Source organism: Sparus aurata, chromosome 6 (genome assembly GCF_900880675.1).
Source record: "Sparus aurata chromosome 6, fSpaAur1.1, whole genome shotgun sequence".
Taxonomy (NCBI): Eukaryota; Metazoa; Chordata; class Actinopteri; order Spariformes; family Sparidae; genus Sparus; species Sparus aurata.
The window spans coordinates 2,929,060-2,946,663 of record NC_044192.1 but is presented as its reverse complement, the minus strand read 5'-3'; the positions used below and the strand labels follow the sequence as shown (position 1 = coordinate 2,946,663).

The 17,604-nt window shown below is 43.6% G+C and overlaps 1 protein-coding gene across 7 annotated transcripts; it reads right to left on the bottom strand.

Annotated features, from left to right (window-relative positions):
- Positions 1-395: 395 nt before the first annotated feature.
- LOC115583217 (dedicator of cytokinesis protein 3-like) lies at positions 396-17,501 on the bottom strand. 7 transcript variants are annotated; one of them, XM_030419806.1, is made up of 27 exons: positions 17,344-17,501; positions 17,106-17,181; positions 15,864-15,964; positions 14,854-14,912; positions 14,422-14,570; positions 14,230-14,315; positions 14,029-14,055; positions 13,258-13,353; positions 12,946-13,006; positions 12,732-12,825; positions 12,505-12,653; positions 11,715-11,801; positions 11,430-11,534; positions 11,152-11,293; positions 10,142-10,308; positions 9,943-10,029; positions 9,513-9,692; positions 9,324-9,407; positions 8,994-9,110; positions 8,512-8,642; positions 6,646-6,790; positions 6,478-6,559; positions 6,268-6,386; positions 6,018-6,105; positions 5,772-5,891; positions 3,896-4,008; positions 396-2,613 (listed from the first exon to the last, which is right to left on the bottom strand). In XM_030419806.1, exons 1-27 carry the CDS (start codon positions 17,397-17,399, stop codon positions 1,909-1,911), a joined length of 3,426 nt encoding a protein of 1,141 aa, XP_030275666.1. In that variant the 5' UTR covers positions 17,400-17,501; the 3' UTR covers positions 396-1,908. The 7 variants fall into 7 exon arrangements, with proteins under 7 accessions (XP_030275666.1, XP_030275668.1, XP_030275671.1 ...); XM_030419808.1 differs by having other exon boundaries at positions 3,896-3,981; XM_030419811.1 differs by having other exon boundaries at positions 6,646-6,727.
- Positions 17,502-17,604: the final 103 nt, after the last annotated feature.

Genomic DNA, 17,604 nt, shown 5'->3' with positions numbered 1-17,604 from the left:
GTAAAGACAGATACTATTCAAAGTTTTTTTCAATTGTATGAAGCTGTGCATACGTCTGACTCTTATAAGTGCTCGAGCTTCATTTCCACGCCTACGTTTATCTATAAATGTGACGTAGAAACGCCTTTCGATGAGACGTTTAATGTCCCGACAGCCTCTGTAGTCTCATTCAGACACTCGTTAGCAACCGCTAACTGTTTTTAGCACATGAAGAGCTTCAGAATTAAACTGTGGGACGTTAAATTATGTATTTAATGTTGCGAAAGGTGTAAATATGTTCAGCTTGTAGTAACCACACAACTTAATTCATACATTTAACTGAAAACCCGTTTGAAAACTGACTTTGAGACGAGGGAACAGGAAGTGCTAACATGCTAACATGCTAACTGATTTCCGGTGTTTCCGTGTCTTTTAACGTCTTATTAATTCAGAACTTTTATCTTTCAGAGGTTCTTTGAGACTTTATGATTCAGATCTGTGCACATTAATAAGTTCATAATCTTCTTCTGTGGTTAAAGTGTGGCTGTGATCTGACATCAGGCAGGAAACACTGAGCGGGTTAAAACAGGTTTGATAGTTTGGAAGCTAAACCAGACGAGCTAACAGCTGTTCACAGTTCAGTTTTGTTCATTTCAGCCTAAACAGGGCGAGGAGAGACTCGCTGGATTACAGGACGACAGGAAGGACACAATCTGAGCTGGTGGCTAAAAAGTAAAAAGCTTAACGTCTTTTTAAAACAAACAAAATACAAAAAAGTCCTTCACAGTAATTTAAACACCGAGAGTAAATCATCCGTCACGATCGAAGTGCTTCTTCTTCCTAAAACTATAAAGTCCTCAGTGCAGACAGAAGTTCTCCAGTCGTTCGCTCACAGTCTGTTTCAGCTCCAACGACTCAACATGCCAAACATACAAAACAGTTTCCTGATTAAAAAATTCATCACTTTCATAAAAAAAATGGCAAAAAGTGTGTGTTTATTATCGTTAATATTCTCTATAAAGACCCTCCGTCTGACGCCTCGCACGTGTTCAGCTTCCTCCCTTCACTCCTCCTCAGCTAAATAATTAAAGAAAAAATCCCTCACGGCTCATTTTTAACATCAAAAGCTTAAATTAAATTATTTGTCGACTCTGAAACTTTGTGAAGCGAAAGTTTGTGTCGTCACCGAGCAGCTACTGACGGCTCCGGAAGCCTTTTATCTTGCATATTTCTACACCTTCAATCAAAAGTAGAACGATTAAATATAAATTATATACTTCTTATATAGAGAATTACATTTATCTACATGTTTCTTGTTGGAAAATATAAAGTGTGTTTTTAGTTTCAGCAGTCTGTTTGAAGTTGGACGATCTCGATTATTATTTCTCATATTACAATTTCTTTCTTTTCATCGGTTTGTCGTCAATATCTGTGATTCCTTTCACAGTTCTGGGTTTTATAAAAAATATGTTAAGATTCTTTTTAATGTGTTTTGGTGTTTTTTGTTAAAGTGCTGCTTGTCGAAACGTCTTCAGAGAAAAATCTAAGTTAGAATTTGAGTCTAGGATCTTTGACCTCCTGATGTTTGTGTTGTGTTATCAATGGAAATGATCAATAAGTAACATTAGAAACTTCTGTGCGGTTTAGAAATACGTATCTGTGAACATTATTATGACGGATTTAGTGAAAAAAAGCTGATTAAATATTATTTTATAAGCTTGATGTGCTCGTTTAAGGATGCAGCGACAGGAGGGAGGTCGTTTGGTTAACGGACGCTGAGAGCCGATCAATAACAACCTTTATCTTTAGTGATTAGTTTGGTTATTGAACCAGGACAGCTGACAGGTCATCACTCGCTCTCTTCTCTCTTTCCAAAAGAGTTTATATCCTGTTAAATCAACGAGTGTCACCGTGGTCGTGAGTCGCCCCTCACTCCTCGCTGATGCCGTGCTCCCACGCCACTTTAGCCTGCTCGTCCTTGGTCGCTGCGATTATCGGCTGGGAGATCTTGCGCGGCATCGGTCGAGGTGCCGGAGGAGGAGCAGGAGCACACTGGGTGTTCAGGGGGTCTTCTTCAGGGATGCACCCCTCTCTGAGGTAGGGCTTGGGGGGCAGGGCGGGGGGAGGCTCGTGGAGGTGGTAGAGAGGCGGGTGGTGGGGGATGTAGTGTGGGTGGAAGTGGTGGTAGTAGTGGTGGTGCTGCGGGAGCGTCAGCCCGTCCTGCTGCTGCTGCTGAGGTTGTTGTGGAGCTCCGGTGGAGGCCGGACCCGGACCCGGAGCCTGGGGCTGGATCTGGACTCCTGCCTGGGCCGGGGCGACGCCTCCAGGGGCGGAGTGGCTGCGGCAGGGTGGGGGTTTGACTCCGTCCAGGACTTCGGGCTCGGAGATGCTGTACCTGACGGGCTGGTAGAGCGAGTCCAGGTCTTCCTGGTCGGTGGTCCAGGCCTGGCTGCTGGGGACGGAGTCCAGGGTGTCTGTGCGACTGGCCGGGGGGTCGGAGGAGGAGGCGGGCCCGAAGTTGCTCTCACTGAGGGAGGAGACTCCGGAGCTGGCGCTGCCCGACAAGGTGGAGTTACTGCCATCCAGGATGGACTGTGGACTGGTGGGCGAGGCAGGTATAGGGTGCAGGGGAGACTACAGAGAGAGAGGGAGGTGAGTCGATTCACACTGGCACAATCCAAAGTGAAGAGAAGGACAAACACACATTTATTCTCTGGAGCTCAGTTTGTGGGATTATCCCCTGAAAACCAACCGAACATGAAGCTGAGAGGCATCTGTGTGAAACAGGACTGAAGGTAACAGAGTCACCACGACTCTCTGGATGTAAACATTCACTGTGTGTTCAAACGGACATTCAACTCCAACGTCCAAAACAAGACGAGATGGAAACCAGACCGACTTTTGCCGGCACTTTCTCTCCATAACTTTTAACTTTTTAACTTCTTATTCAGTACTGACAGCTGCCGTTGTTAGAATATCACATCTGGATTAGTGAAGATAGCAGATTTGTTTGTTTTATGTCTTCTATATCTTCTAACTATAATTTATTTTAGGGGTAGATGGAGTTATTTTACAACAATAGCTTGACTTCATCTTGATGCCTTTTTGCAGATTCAAATCACAAACAGCAGAAGACAGAAGTTCAGTTTGTTACAGATCAGTTTCTCAAACATGTCCAGAGTGAACCCTCGTCTAAAACAAATCAATAAAGGATCTCTGATCTCATCGACACTGTCAGCTGATCGTCTTCATCACACAGGACAGGTGACGCTGAAGGCTAACGCTAAGCTAGCTTCGTTCAGTTGTTTTCTCTGCAGTGAAGAGAAAGAAAAACAGACTGAGAGAATTTAAAACTCATTTCAATACATTTTTGAATTAGAATAAAAACCGTGACAAGCTTCTGAACTTTTAGACTATTATTTTAAAGTCAGTGTTGACACTGAACTGTGTCGACATCCAGAACGTTATTCAGAAACTAAAAGTGATGGATGAAGTCCGTCTGTGATTGGCTGGTTGTGTCAGTAAAGTTCAGCATCACATCTGTGCAGTTACCTGAAAGTTACAGCGTGTTAAGTAAAACAAATAAAACGTTTTTCTTGATGAATATAATATAAAGTGTTATTACAGTCAAGGTGCAGAGGTGGTGCTGAGGAAAAGAAGAGAAACACCACGTGACGACATTTAGTGTAAACGGTCCCAACAGAACCAACAGAACCAACAGGACGACACAAAGAGACACAGAGAGTGATGCAGCTTTTCTTTCTCGGGGAGGCAAACAGACAGACAGTCATCCAGACCAACAGCAGGAGTGAGGAGGAGGAGGAAGAGGAAGAGGAGAGGAGGAGGAGGAGGAGGAGGAGGAAGAGGAGGAAGAGGAAGAGGAAGAGGAGGAGGAGGAGGAAGAGGAGGAGGGTACCTTTCTTAAGGAGCGCGCAGGGAGAGCTGGAGGGAGGTCGCTGACCTGGTGGTGGAAAGCGTCAAAGTGCATCGACACGTGTTGGCCTACAGGGGGAGACACAGCAGGACTGACTGAGAGAGATGCACACACACTCACACACACACACACACACACACCTCAGACTAGAGAAGAAGAAGGAGAAGTAGAAGAAGTAGAAGAAGAGGAGCAGAAGTGAGCTGGAGGAGGAGTGTGGGGAGGAGGGAGGTGTTCGGAGGTGTTTCAGCTGCTAAACTTCTTTTCTTTCTATAATTTTCTGTTGGTATCAACAAACTCTCGGTGACGTCGTCCTCTCAGCAGCAGGGAGAGTTCACCTGTCGGCAGATGTGTACCTGTTCACAGCAGCTGTCAATCACTGAGCTACAGTCTGACATTACACCTGAACACACAGCACACACAGACTCACACACAGACTCACAACACAGGCAGACACTCATCCTGTAGTTTCAGATGCTGCTTATTTTTCGACAGCAATTTTTTTTTTGTCTCAGACTTTTTTTCAAACTTTTTCTCAAAATTTCTGATCTTTTGTTTTTTTTTACTTCCCCCCCAAATTCTGGATTTTTTATCTTGAACTTTTTCTCAAAATTTTGTCTCAATATAATAAACTTCAATATAATTGAAACTATCTCAACCTCATTTCTTTACTAAAACGTAACAAATGTTTGACACAATCACTGTAAACCGCTGACACAGCAGATGGGTCGCTGAGACGCCTCACAGTCTCTACGTTAAACAGAAGAGGACGCTGAACAGCCAATCAGGTTGCAGGAAGAGAGGATCACTTACAGAGTTACACGTGCTGCTTGTTTTTCTATCTCTCTTAGACTTCCCCCCAAAATTCTGACTTATTTATCCTTTTTCTCATTATTTTTCTCTTATCTTATGACCTCTGACTTTTTTTTTCAAACTTTTTCCTCAAAATTCCTACATTTTTTTGACTTTTGAAATTCTGACTTTTTCCATTAGCTTTTTGAAGCTTCTTACTTTAAGTTTTCCTCAAAATTCATACTTTTCCCCCTTATCTTTGTCTCAAAATTTTGACATTTCTTCCCTCAACTTTCCCCCCAAATTCTGACTTTTTTTATCCTTAACACTCTCTCAAAATTTACACTCTTTTCCCTCATCTTTTTTCTCAAACTTCTGATTTTTTTTTCAAACTTTTTCTCAACATTTTGCCATTTTTTTAAGACTTCCTCTCCAAATTCTTTTTTTATTCCCTTGACTTTTTCTCAAAAAATTCTTCCAAACTTTTTTTTTTTCAAATTTTGATATTTTTCTCCAAAATTCTGATTTTTTTTCTCCAAAATTCTGATTTTTTTTTCCAAAATTCTGATTTCTGTCTCCAAATTTCAGATTTTTTTTTTCTCCAAAATTCAGATTTTTTTTCTCCAAAATTCTGATTTTTTTCCTCCAAAATTCTGATTTTTTTTTTCAGAATTCTGATTTTTTTTTTTTTTCGAAATTCTGATTTTTTTTTTCAAAATTCTGATTTTTTTCCAAAATTCTTCTAAAAATTTTGACTCAATATAAGATAATAAATGTCAATATTATGGAAACTATCTCAACAAATTTCTTTTACTGAAATGAAGTGAAAAAAAAATATTGTCACACATGAACACATGCTTTTTTTTCACTCAAATGGAATTTGATGTCACACAATGTTTATAGACTTTTACAGAATTTATGTGATAAAATGTTTTTATTTATTTATTTTATTTATAAAAATTTAGTGAGTTGACTGTGTTTTTATCCTGATTCATGATAAAATCTTATATCTTGCACACAATCAGTGAATCACACACACACACACGCAGAGTCAGCACTAGAGTCATACCATGAGGAAGGTTGCGTGGAGGAACAGGAGGCGCCATGACACTTCCAACATGGGCTGACAGGAAGGGGAGAGCTTCTCTGGTCCCGCTGTCCAAACTCCAACTGCTGGGAGTGGTGAGGACTGCAGGAGAGGAGGAGGAGGAGGAGGAGGAGGAGGTGAAGAAGTGAGGAGAAAATAATAGAAATGATAATAAAAACTTTGCGCACCTTGTCAGTCAGCGTGTGTGTGAGTGTGTGAGCTCGTTACCTTTCTCAGCCACAGACAGGTTGGGGTCACTGCAGGGTTTGCACGGACCAATCACCTGATGGAACAACGCTCGCTGGAAGTTGGTTGGCTGAAGAGAAAAACACAAACGTCACAACATTTAGCTTCTGTCCTCACGACCTTTGACCTCACGGGTGTTTCTGACTGTATTCTCTCACTCATCAGTATAAAACAGTCCTCAGTTGTCGGCTCTACATTCAGCTAACAGCTTGATGACGCGGCGTCCTCTCACCTGTCCGTTCTCGGTGATGTTGGTGTACATGGCGCTGCTCGGCCTCTCTCTGTGCGGCGGCAGCAGCATCAGCATCTCTCGGTTGTGTCTGTATTTATCCGGCAGAGACGGTGATCCGACTGTAAACACACAGATACACAACTGTGTAAAACACTTGACAGGCGTTTGTGTCTGTAAAACAAAAAGCTGAGGAGCGTCTGAGCTGCTCACCTCTGATGGTCGAGGGGGCGGAGTTTATCATCTGGGAGGGCGCTGAGTGGGTGGAGCTAAGGCTGGAGGAGGAGGGGCTTGCCTGCAGATGAGGATGTTGTCATAATAAGTTAATTGAACCAATCACAGTGTTTGTTTAGAAGCCTGGCAGTGCAGGTCAGCGCTCACCTGCATGCGGTAGAAGTCCTCGGGATGCTCCACCACCATCCCGTCAGCCAGGATCAGCAGGCTGCCAACGGTTCCTGTCTCACTGGAGTTGTGAGAGGAGAGAGAGGAGGAGGAGTTTCGCACAGGAGTCAAAACAGCTATGGGACTGGGAGGAGGAACAAACAAAAAAAAACAGGAGAGGAGGAGAAGGAGAGGGATGGAGGGAGGAGAGAGAGAGGGCAGAAGCAAAGGGAGGAGCCGTGCAGAGTCCAACCAAACAACCAGAACATGCATGAAGAATAAAAGAAATGCAGAAGATCATGCAAGAAGTAAAACATGAAGGGAAAGAAAGACAGAAAGAGAAAGAGAAGAGAAGAGAAGAATGGTCTGATGTGTGCAGCCGACTGTAGAAGATACACAGATGAAGTGAAGAAATCAGCGCTGATCATTAATGAGAGACAGCAGATGAAATCAGTTTGACGAGTGCTGCAGGAATAAGTCTGGGTGATAAAACATAATATTCTATCTCAACACAATCTGAATAAAATGTCACAAAGACAGTTTTCACTTTAATTTGGTGTCACATGTGAACTAAACATTTTTTCACTTGATGTCAAATGAAATAAACTGTGGGAGTGTCTTTTTTTATTTGGTGCCACATGAAAACATTTTTTACTTGGTGTGACTCATCAATTGTTTTTGGTGACACATTGATTTAAAAATAAAAAATAAGATTGTGTCATGCATGAAATGTTTTGACTTTTTCCCTTCACTTTTCTCTAGGTTCTGACTTTTTTTTTTTCAAACTTTCCCCCCAAATTCTGACTTTTTCAATGAACTTTTTCTCAAGGTTCTGACTTTTCGTTCAAGCTTTGTCTCAAATTTTTTTAATTTTTGCTGATTTTTTTTCCTCCAAATTCTGACTTTATTCCCATAACTTTTTATTTGAAAAATTTTTTTTTTTTCCTGAAAAGGAAGAGAAACTTTTCTTTTCTTCTGTAAAACTGAGTAAAGTTGAAAAAGTTTTTTTTTTTCTGAAAGTAAGTTTTTTTTAAGAAGCTTTTTTCCCTACAAGAAATTTTTTCAAGAAAATGAAAAAACATTTCTGAATAAGTCCCGCCCCCGCCATTTTTTTTCCCCAAAGGAATATTTTTATTTCTGAAAAATTTATTTATTTTTTCATAAAAATCTTTCCTCCCCCCAAAATTTTTTCATCCCAAGATTTTTATCCTGACAAATACGTTTTTTCCTTAAAAAATACTTTCAAAACAGTTTTCAAAAACTAAATTGGTGTCACGTGCGGAATTAAAAAAAAAGGTGTTTTTATGTTGTTTTTATCAAAAATAGTGTAAAGCCTGAATTAAAGAAACACAATTTGGGTGTCAGGCATGAATTTTGTTTTAGCAAAAAATTGTTGTCATGTAAGACTTTTTCATAAAAAAAAAATGGCCTCAGGCAAAAAAGAAAAAAAAAAGCCATCAGAAACACAGAAAAAAAACCTGAAAACAGTAAATTGTGTCACCAGAAGAAAAAGGCTCCTCAGTTGCTCCTCTGACCTTCTGTGCTCACCTGAGCAAAGAGGAGCTATTTTCCTTTTTCAGTAAAATAAATATCTGTTTATGATGCGTGCAGAGGCAATTAGTCGTAATGTTTTGTTTGCCAGAGCTCATAAGGTTTGTCTCTTGGATTTTGGAGTATTGCAGAAAATAATCCAAACCCGGTGGTTCTGACGTCAGAGAGAAACTGACTTCAGGAGAATCATCGCTGCAGCACTCTGAAGAGACGAGGAGTGTCGACTGTATGTGAGGATGAAGATGTGACGTCACGGGTGAATGAGATGAGCGCAAAGTGTGTGTGTGTGTGTGTGTGTGTGTGTGTGTTGCTGACCTGTGCCGGTGCATGAGTTTGAAGCTCTCGGGGCTCATGGGGCTGTGGGAGGCCAGGATCCCTCGGGGAGTGTTGGCTCCTGAGCCGGCCTTGTCTAAACCAGGCAGACCCTGCAGAGCCACATAGAAACACTGCTCTGAATATTCACACTGCCCTCAGCGATCACATGACGCTCTGAGAAGTAAATGTTTAAAGCTCCTATACATTCAATTAAATTAGGAGCTAAAAAAGTGAAAAGTTCAGATTGTTAGCGGTGACACACTTCTGTTAGCTCGCAGCACGATAACATCGTCTTTGATGAAGCTGCTAATTAGCTGCTCGCCCTTCAGCATGTTTACAACAGAGGGAATCTGTTCTGACCCAACAGTTGTTCATCGCGTCATGAAGAACACACAGAACTACGTCTGAACAACAACATGTTGGTGTGTTTTTGAGCTCTGCAGTTTAAAACGCTGCCTGACTGAATGTTTCTCAGCGCTCACGTGGCAGAGGCTGCTCCTCATCATCTGGAACTGATCAATCAGCTTCTTGTGCAGGGGACGCATTTCTGGGTGCACCAGCTTCTCGTGCACAGCCAGGCCGACTCCGAGCACGTGAACCTGCAGGAGAATACCAAAACATCGTCAGATTGTTACTGGACATTCCTCTTTTTAATCATAAATCTGCTCTGACTTTCCTCGTCCTTTCTTTCCAATAATCTTAGAAGCATATTACAAATATGACGTTTCAATGACATGTTTTATAATTTCTTGTGCGCCTGCAGGCTGTAGTTCATGTCTGGTTCAGCATGTTGAGGTTTCATGATGTCTCACCTGCTCCTGCATCAGATCTTTGAGCTGTGTGATCTTCTCCGTGTCTTCAGGGTGGCTGGTGATGTAATCTTTATCAAAGAACGCCTGGAGACAAAGGAAGAGGACACTTCATGTGCTAGCAGGAGTTGTGTTAGCATTAATAATTAAAGGTTGTACTTGTAAAGGTTCAGGTGTGTCTTCCTGTCTGACCTCTTGGTATCTGGCGATGCCTCCGTTGACGGCGGCGTCGATGACTCCGTTCAGCGTCATGCTGAGCAGGTTGATGTTGCCGTGCAGCTGCTTGTGCTGGTACTGGCTGATCAGAGTCCGCAGCTCCTGGTTCTTATTCTCCACCACGGAGATGGCGTTTTCTAACGGGCTCACCTCCACCTGAAAGGGAGTCGAGGTGAGAGACACAGACACACAATGAGAGACTTCCTGCTGATGGATTATCAGTTTTTCTGCTCCGTCATGATAACTTCCCTAATCTTGTTTCTGTTTGCAGCTGCAGGAACATGAAACACTTCACGTCCTGTAAACTGCAGCGTGTCTCCAACTGAGTGCAGGATTGAAGTTTAAAAGGCTGATTGATAATAACTGATCTGTCATTAAATATAAAACTCCTTCGTCAGTGACTCACCAGCTCTCTCTTGTCCACCTCGAACCAGCGGGAGATTCCTGGCAGAGGGTGAGTGAGGATCAGCGTCGTCCTCTCGATCCAAAGACTCTGAAACACATAAAACAACCAGCGGTGAGACAAACGGGTCGTCTCGACACGAGCAGCACCGAGATCTGTCAGAACGGCTCTGACGAAGCGTCTGAACTTTACTCCTGCTCACCTTGAACTCGTTGTCTCGGTCTTTGGGTCCTTTGTGGAAGGGTCGGTCGTAACGGAATCGGCGGACGTTGTTGACGCGGTAGAAGCTCTTGATGCGGTCGGGGACTCGGTCCATCTGGAGGACGGTGACGCTGTCCGGCACCGGTGTCACCGCGTAGATCTGGAGGTCTGAGCCGAGGACGTCAGAGATATAACAGGACGTATGGAGGATGTTAACTGACTGTGGTGAACATGAACTGACACTTTATGAGCCTAAAATCAGTTCACACACATGAAGACACAGTTTAGTTCCTGCAGGAGAATAAAGGGATATTCCGGGATATTCTGCTGACAGCTAGCTTAGCTGGATTTCTATTGTGAAGCTAAAAACAGATTTCAACTCTCCTCCATCAGCTTCCGGGTCGGGGAAGTCCCGACGCGACGATTACCGAGTGCGGTTAGAAATGCTCAATTCCGTTCTTTTCCCTGTCCGCTCTCGATAATAACTGTTATAAACTGGCAGGTAAGACACATATGAACTTTGATTGCTTTTCCATGGAGTCATAATCATACATTTTCATCCATGAGCCGCGGAACTCTACTGCACTCGGTAATCGACTCGTCGGGACTTCCCGTCAACAGGAAGCTGCTGCAGAAGAAGGGTAAATTTAGTCAGCTTTTCAGTAGAAATCCAGCTAAGCTAGCGGAGGTTAGATGCCCCGGACTATGTGCTGAGACCCTATTTGTACTGTTGCTGAAGTTTGGTGCTGTTCTGAGCATTATTTGTGGCTTTTTGGTGGCGGTTTATATTTGGATCCATTTACTGCAGTGTATTGTTGTCGTGCGGTCGTTTCTGAGGTTGATAAAACTCCGTAAATTAGCGGTCTGCTAACTTGATCTCTCCGAGAGGGAGTCTAACACAGTTTCACGGTGATTTAGACCATGGATTAAACTTTACACCAGAATATCCCTTTAATGACCTTAATGATTTTCTGAACACACACAGACTCTCTCTGATTGGCTGAAGGATACACTGAGCGTCACACTGCAGAATGGCCTCGTCCGGCTGATTGGGGTGCTGCATCGCGATGGCCTGTGGGAATTCTCCCAGCATCCTTTGCTGGAAGGCCTCCAGCCGCTCGTAGTCGTGGCCGCGACAAACAAACTCCTTGTTCTGGTGTGAAGAATCAAAATCAGAATCAGAACATTATGTTAAGTTAAGTTTACATCAAGGAAGCAACGTTTAAAGGAACAGTTCACCAAAGATTTTTGGCTGAACGACAAATCCAAAACATAAAGGTTGAACTCACTCTGAGGAAGAAGGGGAACTTCCTGCCGTAGAACCCGACCCTGAAGAACTCGGGCTCCAGGCGCTGCTGCTCCATGATGTTGTCGTAATACGCAGCCTCCATTTTCTACAAACACATCGCAAAAGGAAGATGAGGATGAGCTCACATTTACAACGCCCTTCTAATAATTACAACAGCGAGGGACATTATTGATTATTCAGTCAATACATATGATCCCTCATCAATCAGACAACAGAAGTGACATCATCGTTGTCTGTGTGAGTCTCTGGTGTTGATGCTGCTCACCCGGATCCAGCTCAGACTCTGGTAGTCGTACAGAGATTCATACTGGAAGGCCAACTCCCTGCAGAGAGGAATACCAAACTCCCAGCACTGCACACACACACACACACACACAGACACACACACACACACACACACACACACACACACACACACACACACACACACACACACAGTTAACAGGAGTGTTTACAGTAACCATTAGAAGCGAACAGTGCTGACTGTGCGTTACGCCACAGCGGCCACAGAGAGCTGCAGGTATTGATTACTAATCAATAGTCAATCTATTCATGTATCAGGTGAGTGAGAGCTGAGGGAAACAGCTGGAGGACAGCAGGTCATAATAACAATAAAGTTGCATATGTTCCAGTGGTGTCATCAAAAATGTAATAAAGCATTGATTTAAAATTGCTGATGTGTTTTTCCTGTGCAGCTTCCATGAGACACACGTCTGTTTTACTGGATCTTAGTCGTCGTCATATCTCAGATTAATGTTTAAAAGGAGCTGTTTTGCTGTATTTCGATCTTTCTCTCAGTTTAGTTTTGTTCGTTGTTTTTGTCTTTTCTCACCCTCGACTCAAATCTTTCTACTTTAAAATACATAAATAAAGATGGAGGATGATTTGATCCCAGCGTCTCTTCCTGCCTGTCGACACCGACTCCACGACACAGTGAATATCTTCCCCGGTCTGCTGTTGTGTGTGTGTGTGTCTGTGTGCAGCTGTGTGTGTGTGTGTGTGCAGCTGTGTGTGCAGCTGTGTGTGTGTGTGTGTGTGCAGCTGTGCGGTCTCACCTTGCCCTTGTTGAAGTAGTGGATGACTTTGCGGCAGAGTCCTTCTTTGCGGTGCCACTCGCTCTGAGCCGGGTAATGAAGGAACTCCTTCAGAGGACGCTCGTCCCAGTGCAGCAGCTCCCAGTACAGCAGCAGAGTGAAGGCCGCCTCTGTGGACGCCACAGAGCAGTCACACACCTGACGGACAGGACAGGGAGTGTGTGTGTGTGTGTGTGTGTGTGCTGTACCTGTGTAGTTCTCAGCCTGCAGATGCATGTCACACAGTTTGTGGATGTAGCGGATGTACATCTCCTCCTTATTGATCTCTGACTTGTAGAAATTCTGAGGAGATACAAAACACACACACACACACACACACACACACACACACACATATTCTATCAGACTGTGACTGACTGAAGCGTCTGTGTGTCTGAAGCATCAGGACGACGTGACTCTCACCAGCAGATTGACGGTGCAGCCGATCTTCTTGTTCTCCGTCTCGTCTCCTTTCATACAGTCACTGAAGACGACAACACAACAGAGCAGATTATAAACAACAACAACAACAACAACAACAACAACAACAACACAATAAAACTCCTCCAACTCAGAAGTTTGGTCTCATTAGTTTCTCTGAACACTGAAACCAGGTTCTAAAGGTTTCTGTCCGTCTTCAGTATCTGATGGTCGGCAGAGTTTTAGTTTTAGATCTGATCTGAGATCTGAGTGTGTGTGTGTGTTTGTGTGTGTGTGTTTGTGTGTGTGTGTTACCGGTAGTCCAGCAGTCGCTCCATCAGCCGAGTGACGGAGGTAACGAAGGAGATCCCCGTCTCTCTCCACGTCTCCTGCTCGATCTTCTCCAGCAGACTTCAACAGAGACGAGACACAAATTAAAGGATGCACTGAGTTTACAAAGTGACGAGAATAAAAAACGTCATTTACAGCCTCAGTGAACGCAACAACCTCACAAACAACGACAAAACAACTGGACGAGAAATTCTGGAGTTGCTGGATTCTCTGACGTGATGCAGAGAAAGTGGTTTTAATTTTCGAAAAGTTAGTTAAAGAAAATCAGAGAGTTCAAGTTCAAATGGAAAAAAGAAAACTGGATCATCATCTGCATCTTTAAACTGAGTTTAACTTGACGTGGATGTAAAAACTCAGAAAACTTGAATAGGTAAACTTCAGTCAGCTGTCATGTTTAAATTGATGATATTGTTCATGCAAAAAGTACATAATCTGCAGCAGACACTCGTTTAATTAATCACTCAACTAAAGAAGGAAGGTTGAACTTTGGGTGCATGAAGTATTTTAACAACAGGAATCATATATTTTTTTTATAGCTTATTAACAGACTTTTACGAGCTGATATTGTGCAGAGAGAGAATCAACACACTATATGAAGTGACGGTGAGATAAAACAGTCTGAAGAGAGGATGTTTGTTGCAGCTCTTCTCTTCACGCTGACGGAGAACACTTTAATGATTATCTGAAGAATAAAAACCAGCGTCAGGTGTTTCTCTGTGTGTAGTGATGTCATACCTGGGGTACGGCCCGAACAGCTGGGTTCTAGTCCCGCAGCACAGAGCAGAGCAAACACACAACAGCAGAAGTGTTAGAGCAGAAGAAGTGAGAGTTAATTCTGTCAGCAGAGAGAGAAACCGGACGAGACGGAGGGATTAAAAAACAGAGCGAGAGACGAAGAGTTAAAGAAGAAGAGGAGGAGGAGGACGTGTTTCTTACAGCAGACTGAAGAGCTCTCTGTAGTTCTCGTCACCTTTCCCCTCAGAAACCAAACTGTCCAACTTGTCAATCAGCTCCGCCTCCACCTGAACACACACACACACACACACACAGATCAATAATCAGACGGCTGGTTCTGGTGCTGGTGCTGGTTCTGAGGTGCCGGTGCTGCTCTGGAGTCGATCCTCTGACCTGTTTGAAGTTTCCGTTCTTGCGCTGCTCCCAGTCCATCATGTCGTGGAAGATGGGGATCATGATGTTTCGCACCTCCACCTGCGGGACCAGCGTCACTCCCAGGAACGGGCCGATCATCCCGGGGATGAAATGGATCTTATTCTCACCTGCAACCGGCAGACAGGAACCAACTCGGCTTCAGTCAAACAGCCAGTGAATCAGATTTTATTCTGCAGACCAACTGAATGAAACTCTTTGGGTTTCTATTGGTGGTTTGCAAACAGCTTGTAGCTGTTGCAAACCACCAATAGAAACCCAAAGAGTTTCATTCAGTCATTCTGCAGACTAACTGAATGAAACTCTTGCAGACCAGCGTGCAGCTGCAGCAGCACCACCTGCCGGCTGCAGGGTGGAGCAGCAGATATCTGAGACGTGTGCAGGAAGTCTTACCGAGGTTTTGCCACATGCTGAACAGCTCGTAGGTCATCATCACTCTCATGTCGCCGTACCTGCAGACGGACACACAGGAAGTGCAAATCTCATTACGTCACAGAGAGAGTCAAGATTCTTTAAATCTACAATTCAGTCTGATTTCTTGTGACTCTCACGTCTGTATTTGTAAAGTTCTTCCCTGAAAACCGTCGTTTACATGTTCAAACTCTTCTCTATCCAACAATCTTCAGCGGTGTTGGATTCTCATTCTTATAATTTCCAAAGATCCTCGATTAGGAATCAGAATCATGACTTCTCTAAAGTAAAGTCCACATGTTCCTGATTGAATCTGATGTGGGACTCTGTTTGAATATAACTGATGCTTGGATGTCTGAACAATTAATCTAAATATTATCAGAATTGAAGCAAAGAAGCTGCCGTTTTTTAGATAAAGAAAACAAACTGAATTATATTGAAGTGAAATTTGTTTCTGAATCAGCAGAATCACATCGCGTCCTCTCTGCAGACGGTCACGTCTCTGGAGACTCGTCGCGTCTCGTCTTCGTGTTTTTAATATTTTTCTTTCCTCCACCGTTCAAACATCTCCGTCCCACGAGACTCTGCCGCCTCATCTCACACGTCTCAATCGTCTCAGGCTGTGATTTGCTTAATTTTCCAGGATTCCTCAGCAGCAGCAGCAGGAACTCTTTGTGCCGGAGGACGCTGACTGAGTTCAGTGTCTGGAGTCTCCTCGTTTCCTGGGAGTATTTGGTGGAAAAAAGCCCGACAGAGAGGGAAACGAGCTTTCCTGGAGTAAAGACGAGTTCCTGCAGGATTCACAAAGTAGGTCGGCAAGTTTGCAGCGCTGCTTCACTTCAAAGAGGAGAAAACGGCTTCTTTCAACTTCTGACTCTCAGCGTTTTATCTGCACACGACACACGAGTCTGTTTGTGAGTCGGATCGTCAGGTTCTGTGTGTTCAGCTCAGTGTGTGTGTGTGTGTGTGTGTGTGTGTGTGTGTGTCCTCACTTGTCTAACACCTTCTTCCTCTTGGCAGGACTCAGGTTCTCCAGCTGTAAACTGGGCTGGTTGATGTACAGCACGGCCAGACTGAAGTACGAGTTCCACACCTGCTCGTACAAACAGACACACACATTACAGAGATGTTCTGTGTTCTTTACGAGTCCATAACTGTTCCGTCAGTGGAGAACAATGAGAAAAGATATTCAACCCAACATCTCAGATGGTCATCGCTGATTCATGATATCATTTCTTTCCTACAACATGTAACTTTGTGACATTCAGGAGAAAAGGAGCACAATCTTTAAATAATAATATACTGCTGACGTCTTCTGTAAGTAGAAATCACAACTGTATCGTCTCATGAAGAACAGCTACAGTAAAGTTTCAGTAAAATATGATTTAAACTAAAGCAACACAACCTGTAGTTTTGTGATAAGATGAAATGTTCGACCAAAATAAAATCCAGATCAGTCTGACTGTGAAGCCCGTCCTTCCTTCAGTAACTCTCTGAACTCTGCACACAGCTTCTATCATTCAGCTGCGATGATGTGAAAGTTAATGTTAAACAAAACATTGAAGCTCCTCTGACTCATGATGACTCACAGTTTTCTCTGGTGACATAAAAAAACGGCCTTGAGCCTCCAGAGAGAGTCTCGTCTCCACACTAACACACTCGGCTGCTTCACTTATTGAGGAAGTCGACAGTTTGTGTTCCTCCTGGTGCCGCCTGCAGCCTGCAGCCGGCAGCCTGCAGCCTTCTGACTGTGTTACGTATTACATCTTTAAACAAAACACTAAACCAGATCTGCACAGAAACGTTCAGGAACTTTACCACCAGCCCTGGAGACCGGCAGCTTTAATGCCTCTCCTGAGGAGGACAGACTTGTTGTGAACATCTTCTGTGTTTCTGTCTTGTTGACGAGGACGTTAAGCACCGTACTCGTTAGTGAGATGTCCCTCAATTAACTCTGAGTGCTGCTGGATGAAACACTTGAGGTGTGCGTTTAGAGACGGAAACATCTCTGCAGCAGATTTAATTTGCCAAGTTTGAAAAACAACCTGTAATTTTGTAATTGAGAGAAATTTCGTCTCTGCGATATCAAACGAAGACTCAACGACACATTCACGGTGGCAGAGAATCATCAGCAGATTATTCCTTTTCATAGACGTAGTTTCACGAGCAGAGACGGCTGAGATGCTGTTACCACGTTACCATGGCAACCCCCAGGTGTGCTCTCTGTCACTCACCTTGAAGTCAAAGTCGGCTTCTGTGAAGTTCTTGTGCAGCGCAGGAGACAGGTACTGAGCTGTGGTCAGGATGATGCTGCACACACACACACACACACACACACACACACACACACACACACACACACACACACGCACACACACACACACACACACACAGATGTTGGTAGTTAAAGTGATGCATGTGAACAGGTGAACAGGTGAACAGGTGAACAGGTGTGCGTCCTCGGTGTCTTACTTGCTGGTGAGGAGCCTCATGATGTTCCAGTCACGAGGGAAAATACTGAGTTTCATCAGATTTCTGAACACACACAAGATCTTCAGCAAGAACTCCTGATGGGAGAAATGATGATGATGACGAGGAAGATGAGGATGATGATGATGAGGAGGATGATGATGATGATGAGGATGATGAGGATGATGATGAGGATGAGGATGATGATGATGATGAGGATGATGATGATGAGGATGATGAGGATGATGATGATGAGGATGATGA